General features: G+C 55.3%; 1 protein-coding gene across 1 annotated transcript; it reads right to left on the minus strand.

The window, feature by feature from the left end:
* LOC310877420 (clathrin heavy chain 1-like) lies at positions 1 to 4,941 on the minus strand (the record flags this gene model as incomplete). Its single annotated transcript, XM_083791257.1, has 1 exon — positions 1 to 4,941. One exon carries the CDS (start codon positions 4,939 to 4,941, stop codon positions 1 to 3), a length of 4,941 nt encoding a protein of 1,646 aa, XP_083647383.1.
* Between the last annotated feature and the right edge of the window lie 4,599 nt (positions 4,942 to 9,540).

Consider the following 9,540-nt stretch of genomic DNA (forward strand, 5'->3'; position numbering starts at 1 on the left):
CTAAGCGGGCTTCAGCAAGGCATTCAACAGGACCTCCATGTTGTCCACCCTGCCGACGTACTCGCGTAACACCTGGATGAAGTAGGGCATGGCGGAGTCCATGATGTTGTTCTTCCAGGCTAACTCCCACACCACGTCAGGCCGCAGCAGGGTGTGGCAGTTGAAGAGGCACGCGGCGAAGCACTCCCTATTGCCACTCTGGACGAACCAGGCCAGCAGCTCCTCGCAGAGATTCTGGTCGCCCGAATGCGCTGCATACTGCATGGCGTCCTTGTACTGCTCGTCCTTCAGGCACACCTCCACGCTTTCCTTCCAGCGGCCTCCGGCCTTGAACAGAAAGCCGGCGACCACGCGAAACTCGCGCAGCTTGTGCCGCTGCAGCCGCTCGGCCAGCGCCAACGCATCAAAGTTGTCGTGTGACTCGACGGAGGCGTGCAGCGCCGCGCAGTCGCGCTCGGCCACGTGCAGTTCGTTGAGCGCCTCGTTGACGGCACGGTCGTTTGTGCCGGCGTGCTGCGCCGCCAGCAGGTAGGGTTTGACGAGCGTTAGCTCGTCACTGTGGGCGAACATGTCGATGATGCGGCCGTGGTCCAGCCGTGGCGTCAGAGCCACCAGGAGGTCGTTGAGCGCAGCATAGCGCTTGGACTCCCAGTAGAAGCGCACAGCCTCGTAGCACAGCTCCACGTCCTTCACCTTGACCAGCGTTTCGGTGAATGCCAGCTCCTTCCAGGCTGCCGCCGCATGGCTCATCATGACGCGGGCGGCCTGGTCGAAGTCCTCGCGCTTGTCATGCAGGAAGAACAGCTCGGCCCAGAGGTGGGCATCCTCGACGACACGCAGCACCGCGGGGGCGTCGAGGCGCTCCCAGAACACCTCCAGGTACTCGTGCAGCATCTGGGGCTTGAACTGGGCGTAGAGCAGGGCCAACTCTGTGTACATGTCGCCGTGCGTCTGCTCCTGGCCCAGGGCCGCCTCCAGCGCTGCAGTTAGCTCCATCGCGTGGCCACGCTCGCGATAGTATGCCACCAGCTCAGCCAGCTCGCCAGCACCGCACGCCACAACATGCAGGGCGCACATTTGCGCCAGACGGAACTCCTTGACGTCGACGCAGGCGAAGCACACCTCCTTCCACACGGCGGTGCTGTTGGCCCGGCGGGCCGCCTCGGCCGCCGCCAGGAGCTCGCCCATGTGCGCCAGAGCCGATGCCACGCGGCCGAAGTCGTTCAGGTTGGTGTAGAGCACACGGGCCGCCGCGTACAGCCCCTCAGCGTAGCAGCGCTCGGCCGCCGTGCGCACGTCAGCACTGTGGGGTCCGTCCAGCAGCTCGGCCAGCTCAGCCAGCCGGTCCGTCTTGGCCAGGCAGAACAGCAGCTCCGTCTCCACGTATGACTCGTGGCTCTTCTTGCGGGCCATCTGCAGGAACTCAGCCAGGACCTCCCAGTGGCCGCTCTGAGCCGCGGTGCGCACCACCTCGGCGCAGGCCGACGCGTCGCCGGCCTTGATGTAGGAGGCCACGGCCTCGCGGACTAGGCCCTTCTGCAGCAGTGCCGCGGCCAGCGCGCTCCACACGGCCGGCTCGTCGACACAGCCGCCGCAGTGCTCGGCAAACTCGTAGGCGCGTGTCAGGTCACCCACATGCTCAATGAGCACGCGCACGGCCGCGGCGTTGGCACGGGCTTTCTGCAGGACGGCGAAGGCCTCCTCGTAGAGGCCGGCGGCCAGGGCCGCATCAGCGACCTGCGCTGCATCGTAGCCGTCCAGCCGCTGCACGTAGTCCATGACGCGCGCGCGGTCGGCCATCTTGATGGCTGTCAGGAGCAGCAGGTTCTGCAGATTGCGGTGCTCCAGGAAGCCGGCCATGTTGTTGTCCAGGAGCATCTTCTCCAGCAGCTCGGCAACCAGCGTGTCGGGCAGCGCGGCCGCCACGAACGCCTCGACGACGACCGCGACCTCTTCGGGGTCACGCTCCGTCGACTCAGTCTCCGACAGCATCGTCTGCACAACATGGTCGACGAGCGGCCGCCGGAAGGGGTTGGACTCCGCCAGCACGCTGGCCCACAGCTCGGGTGCGTTGCGGCGCACCAGGTAGCGCGACAGGCTGGCGAAGAGCGAGTTGTCGTTGCAGACGCTGACGATCTCCTGGTCGCACTTGCCACGCATGTAAGCCATGCAGGCCAGATGCGGGTCTTCGCGCTTCTCGCAGTACTTGCCCACCACGCGGCTGTCGTAGTAGGGGTTCTCCATGAGGAAGCACTCAGGGCTCTCGCCCGTGTCGATGTAGACCTTGGCCAGGGCATTGTGCGTGGCAGGCTCCTCGCACCCATCGCGAAGCCGCGCCTCCAGCCAGGGCCGGAGCAGGTTCAGCCGTTTCCTCTTCTCCACCTCGGCTACCAGCTCGTCGGTGGAGAACTGCCCCCCTCCTCTTCCTCCTCCTCCTCCCTCTGCCGGTGCTGCGATCAGGCCTCGGATCACGTCCTCGTGGCAGTCGGCGTCCAGCAGGGCTCCGACCACGGCAGGCAAGCGGCCGTGGTTCACCTCGCGCACGTACGTCTCGATGTGGCCATGCAGCTCATTGCGGTAGAGGTAGAGGACCAGGTCACGGACCATGTCGAAGCGGTCACAGACCAGGATGAGTGGCCGCGGGTCCGAGAGCTTGGCCTCCTCCATGAGGAAGTTCTTGACACGCTCAGGCTCGTAGTGGTTGCTCTGGGCGCAGACGGCCTCCGCCTCCTTAACGTGGCCTGTGCGGCAGGCCGCCTGGATGTACCTGAAGTGTACCTCCGGGTCCTGGCTGGAGGCCACCACAGAGTCCAGGAAGAGAAACAGGCCGTCGGCCTCAAACAGCTCCATCAGGGCATTGGTGGAGAGACGCTCGTGGTGCGCCGACGCCACCTGCACGCAGAGCTGCAGGTTCTGTGGGACCGACAGCATGGCCCTGAGGCACTCCAGGCAGTCCGCCGGCGACAGCGAGCCGAAGAAGGTGAGCAGCTTCTTGGCGTCGAACAGCCGCGCCTGCTGCCCCAAGGCCCGCTTGACGTCCGACAGGTCTGCGTAGTGCTCCAGCGCTCTCTGCGGGAGGCCCGCCTCCTCGCAGAGGCGGGCAACATGCGCGCGGTCGTAGTGGGTGAACGTGTGCTCGACCAGGATGGCGTCGGCCGCGCGGGGGTCGCGCAGGAGGTTCATCTCCAGCAAACGGGTCTGCAGAGCACCGTCTGAGGGTCGGTCGCCCTTTAGGGCATCCAAGAGGAAGGAGGTGCACTGCGGGATGAGGTCCAACTCCACGAACACGTCTGCGATCTGCGCCAGGTCCCCTGACGACATCTGGTCGTCACCGCGGCGGTCGGCCAGCAGAGTCTGGGTGAAGCGCAGGCCCTGCTCCGGGTCGGCCCGCAACACATTCCTGAAGCTCTGGACCACCTTGCCGTGGACATTGGTAGTCCTCGTGTAGACGGTGAGGGCCAGTCCGGGGTCCACGGGGCTCAGCAGGTCTCCCAGCTCCTCCGAGCACTCCAGCTTGTCCTCCTTCAGCCACTGCTCCAGCAGCGGCTTGCTGTCGCAGCTCTGCTGCTTCTGCAGCGTTGCGCGGCAGAGCTCCAGAGACTCCAGGCGGTTGAGCTGGCCAAGTTCCATGAGGACGCTGAAGTACTGCAGCAGCGGCGAGGAGCTCTGGCCCGACGAGGGCGAGGCCGGCCTCATGCACAGGAAGCGTCCGACGGTGTCGGCCGTGCGCAGGAGGCCCCGGGGTGCTGCTGCGGCCACCCGGGCTGCCTCGGCGTAGTTACCAGCGGAGACGAGCTCATCAAAGTGGCGCACGAACAGCTGATCGGCGCCGCCCAGGTTGCTGCGTGCAGCGAGCCGCAGCGCCAGCTCGGGCCGCTCCATGACCTCGCTGATGTACGCCACCAGGTTCTTCTCCTCCACGCTCACAGAGAGCACGGCACCCTTCCGATTGACGCCCATGATGCCGGCGGGCCCCGAGTCTCCGCCTCCGAATCCGCCGTGCCACGGCGTCGTCACAAAGATGTTCTCGTCGCTGACACGGCTGGCGTAGATAGCCGTGGCCGTCTCCAGGTCGTGCAGGTGCACATAGCCGTACTTGGTGACGAGGAAGAGCACGTCTTGGCGCGAGCCCACCTGCAGCGCCACAGGAAAGTCGTTGGCGGCCTCGGCGGGGAAGCGCACGTCCACCGACCGCTTGGGGAAGGGCCGGTTGCCGGCCGGCGGTGCTCCCACCTCGATGACGTGCAGCCGCCCGCCGGCCTGCCGCCGCACCGAGAAGCAGAACAGTATCGACTCCTGGCGGTTGCCGTCCATCTTAAAGCGCGCAAAGGCGGCGGCATGGCCCTCGATGTGCTGCGACACGCGTCGCTCCACCGAGTAGAGCTGCATGGCGCCGACCACACGGCCCTGTGCCGGCGATGCTGAGATGCCCACCAGCACCAGCCAGCGGTTCCCGGCGTCCGCATGGTAGTTGATGATCTGGCAGCCCGCCAGGCTGCCGTGCCGCTCGAACACCTTGGTGGGCTCATCGCCCTCCGCCATGCCCCAGTGGTAGACGGCGTGCTCAGTCACCAGCGCCACCGTGTCTTGCGACAGCCACTTCCAGAAGGTCACGTCGTCCGTCATGGTGTGCGCCTTCACCTTGGACATGAGCTCCATATCAAAGATCTGCAGCGTCTTGGCCGCCTTGAGCGCGATCACGTTCCTGATGGGGTTCATGATGGCGCTGTCGGCAGAGATGGGCCGGCGGACGGGCGTTTCGGGGTCGGCCAGGTCCACGATGACCACCTGGGCCGTGTCGCCCACCTTCTCACGCACGCAGATGAAGCGCTCCGACTCCATGGTCAGCGTGCTGAAGCCAATGTTGGCCGGGTTGATGCCCAGACGCTGCAGCTGCAGGTGCTCCTGGAAGCGGATGGGCAGGAGCCGAGGAGACGCCATGACGGGGGCGTGGCCTCTCTGCCTTCCCTCCTGATCCTCCTTTTTCTTCTCTTGCCGATAAAGTGCAGCCTGGGAAAGGCTTGTCTACCGACCAAATGAGTAACTTTTGCGTGTGTGTATGTCCATGCGTATTATACCTAATTGGTGTATAGACTGCCCACGACAATGTGCAGCGCTTATATATTTGTCTCCCGAAGCAAAATGTCATCATCCAGTATGCTGACGACACACTGGTTAATAACTTGCAATCATTTAGCTGGGGACCCCCTTGAACACCAATTAAATACCCCCAGGGGTCCCTGGACCCCACGTTGAGAACCATTTATATGTAACGTTGTCATGACCTGGCTCTAGGCCATAACAAAAAGGAGGAAGACACAGCTTTTAAAAGTGCACAAAGTAATATTTATGTACAACCCTAACCCTAACAACTTAATCATGTGGGGTGTGTTAATCAGTGAAATCAGTAGTCTAGGTGAGATTGGTGAGTGGATGTGTGGTAAATGTAGTGTGGGGTGTTGAATGGTGCAAACCAAAGGCTAAACTAAAAGTGTTGCCAACAGGAAGAGAGAGTGAGTGTGGCCAACACCCAGCCCTTTATAGAGCACACTGGGGCCAGGTGCTCCCAATGTACTGATTGGCACCCCAATTTCCCAACCTGCAGGCCTTGTGGAGACAGATAGAGTAGGCAGCACAGACCCTGGTAGGCCAAGCTACAGGGGGCTGTGACAAACGCCATTACCCGCCGCCACACTGATGCGCTGGCTTCCCCGTGCCGCCTCTTTCAGATTCATTCAATTCGGCGGCATATCCGACACCGGCTTCTGCCGCATGCCTCTCAACAAGGCCTACTCCGAAGAACATCGGAGCTCTGTTGTGTGTGCGGCTGCTAATATTGGGCACGGTTGTGACAGATGTCACCACCGCATAGCTCGTCCAATCCGTTCTTGATAACGTGTAGCATCATGTAGCCGGCCCGTGACATCACTCACCTGCAGTCTGTCTATTATGACATGCAGTACCAGTAAGACGCCTTGAGGGCGTGGCCGTGTGCTCGCATCCGCCTGGGCGACAGCAGACTACTGGGCGAGCACTGGCCCTTTGGCATCCGCCTGGGTGACAGCAGACTACTGGGCCAGCACTGGCCCTTTGGCATGGGAAGGTCAGATCAACATAGAATTAATTTTCTACTGGCCATATACTGTATGGAGCATGTCTTGAGTGTACAGGGTTTGATGAGGTCAGTTCAACATATGGAATGTTAGAACAGGTCAGCTCCATATGGAGATCTAAGGGTGGCAGCGGACTTTGGAACAGGCCCGTCTATGGACAGGTATCAAAAGGGAGACATCGAAGAGGAAGGATGGATGGGGAAGGATCAACATATGGAATGTCAGAACAGGTCAGCTCCATATATGGAGATCTAAGGGTTTGAGGTGAGATGTAGGGCACGTTCGGAAATAGCGCACTGTGCAATGCAAACTAATAGGCGAGTGCTGGCCATTATTGATGACATCAGGGATCTCCATATATGGGCTTAATATGATGACATCATGTGATGTCATGAGGCATGACCATATATGGGGCGTGACTGACTGAAGGGAAATACACAATTTCATAGATAACTGCGACCTGCCATCGCAATAAAATAATCACACCTGTGTGAAGTGAGGTGCGCTCATCAGACATAATCTCATTCCGGCCAATGAGAATTTGCGTCCTCACCTTCATCTTTAATGTTTGTGTTAGGGGCGACTGTCAGGAGGTAGAGCACGTCGTCCAATGATCCATGGGTCAGCGGTTCGAATCCCGGCTCCTCCTGTCTACATGTCGAAGTGTCCTTGGGCAAGACACTGAACCCCAAATTGCTCCCGATGTGCTGGTTGGTTCCTTGCAGGCATAAGCATAACTCATCCCTCGTCTGTCTGTCTGTTTGGGGTACAAACAGCTGCAAATAGTGAAACATTACAAAAACGTTACAAATGTTTAGGGGTAAGGCTGCGCCCTTAATGTTTGACACATCACATGAACAAAACACAATCACGTCTTTTATTTCTCAGTCTTTATTTACCAAAAATACAACAGCACGGTCGTGACGTAACACTGCCTATGATGTTTCAAAAATAAATAAAACAGAGCAAGCATCACAGCGGCCTGAGACCGCACCAACGGATGCATCAGCACAGAGATCCATTACATATCCTCCAGCCTCCTTTGGTTTCAATGCACATAGCTCGTTGTGCTTCGTTTAGCTTAAAATTGTCAGTTCCCTCAAATACACTATTAGTAATAATAATAATTACAAAAAAAGTCCCATCTTTTGATAAAGCTCAATTTCTCACCTTAGTGTTTTTGTTTTGTTTTGTTTTTTTAATACAAGATAATTAAAAAATACATTTTGCTTTTCTTAAAAAAAAATGAATTCTACAGTATTCAACCTCAGTATTTACAGACTGAAATTACAGTACCAACTGTTGGGTTTTTTACAGGGTAAAATAGCTGGAAATATAGTAAGCATCTGCATCTTTCAGCTTTTGCTTGAACAAAGTTCTGCACCGATTCCTCTATGATTATTTTCAAATTATAATGTTAGTACATGTTACGAATGAACAAATACAGACATACATTAGAGTAGACTCGGAGAACGTGCAGAATGACATTTTGAACTAAAGGCACCATGAAGTATGACGAAAACAATGACACTCTTTCTTCGACAATCAGGTTGATGGGTTGTTTTTCCAACAAGACCATCAAGGCGCCTGACACAGAAGAGACAGCTGTCTCCTCGGTGTCTCCTGTGTCTTCTGTGTGTCGCACCGTTCACATTTTCAATGGGAGTCACGTAGTTTGACGAGACAAGCTTGCTCCCTGGCTGTCTTCTGCCCTCCTCCTCCCATGGAGCAAGCTTGTCTCGTCAAACCACGTTACTCCTACTACAATCCATTGCGAGCCGTGCAACACAGGAGACAGAGGCCCCTTAGAATGGGGTTAGACTAAGATATTCTGAAATTGGGAGATAAACAGTTTACATGTGATAACTATACATCCACAAAGGCGACTTCTAATTCATCAATGGGTAAATCTGAGGCCACTAACCAGGAAAGGATGTGAGCACTACACAAGGCTATGACACTAGATGGCAGATGCACTAAGAGTGCTTTTCAAAGTTGTAATTAATTCAACATCGTGTACTTTGACCACCTGTTTCCATGAAAGAGACTAAGCCAAGTGAATCAGGAGAAGGCAAATACTTCCTGTGGGTATAGAGTTGACCGGGGATTACATGTTCTCTCAAAAGCCATTGATGAGTTCAAGATACGTATACATTTTGTTCTGCAAGATAATCTTCAAAAATGAAAACCTGTTTCATTTTTGAAGCTTAAATGAAATTGGCAGAAGTAAAAAGATAACGTTACGACGCTAGCCTATGAATGAAATGCACCAAGTATTGACTGTCCCCACCATGAATGCTTCGCTTGCGTGTTTGGCCTGAGGAATAATAACAGAATAAAAATGTCGTAGCATTTACCACTTCGACATGTCAAGAAAATCAACCAACTGCCTTAAACAAACCTGCTTTGTGAGGCGGTATTCGTTTGTTAGAGCTGAATAATTGCAAACTGTGTCAAGAGGCAAGATGCTCTGTGTTGTAATGGGTGAGACCTGGACTGTCACAGTCATCCGCCAGACGGTTCTGCCAAATCTTTTTTTCGCCCAATCTCATTTAAATGCACGCTATGCAAATCGGACAGGAGGAAGAACGACTTTTTTTCATTCCCGTTCTTTTCTACACACAACACTGTTGCCGTCCTCTGACACATGCGCTTTGAATTATGAAATGGCAAGGCAGACAATAACGATCGACTATGATCATTTGAATTTCAGCTCAGGCAGTTAGGTCTTTGAGATACAGAATTAATATGGTTTTGATACACCTACTGTAGTTACACGTACACACGACATGTGAATGCACGGCACGCACACACGCATGCAAATGCAAACTGGTCAGAGGGGGGGCAGGGCCATGAATTATGGATATTACATTTCCTCGTATTAATTCCCTCAGCCTCTATCTCTGCAGGCATAAAGCAGTTAAGGGAATGCAGATGACTTAACGCGATGGATGCTCTGCATGACACTTATTGCAGCCTGGGGTGAGCATGACAAAATGTTGCAATCTGAATGAATGCATCTACAAACATTTTTGTTCTGCAACTGACTTTGAGGTCACCTCGTGGTCCAGTGGGGTTCAGCTTCCACTGGACGTTCAGAAAACATAACAATAATTTCAGTGAAAGGGAAGAAAATACAACCCAGAGTGATCGAACACTCTAGCAAGGTAGTCAAGTGTTCAAACCAAACAAAAGGTTGCTGTAAATGAACAAATTAAAGAACCACTTTACCACTTTTCAACCTATCTTCATATAATAGGTCCTCACAAATAATCATGATAAAATGGCACGATGTTTTTCTACTCAGTTTGTGTATCATAGGAGAGCTGTGGGCAGTTTATAAAGCGTCCTCCATTGACATCATTAGGCAGATCTTTTTTTAAACAAGATCTTTTTACAAGTTTTTTAATTTTTCATTATCGTGAGA

This window comes from Protomyctophum parallelum (assembly GCF_964188405.1).
Source record: "Protomyctophum parallelum genome assembly, chromosome: 2".
Lineage (NCBI taxonomy): Eukaryota > Metazoa > Chordata > Actinopteri > Myctophiformes > Myctophidae > Protomyctophum > Protomyctophum parallelum.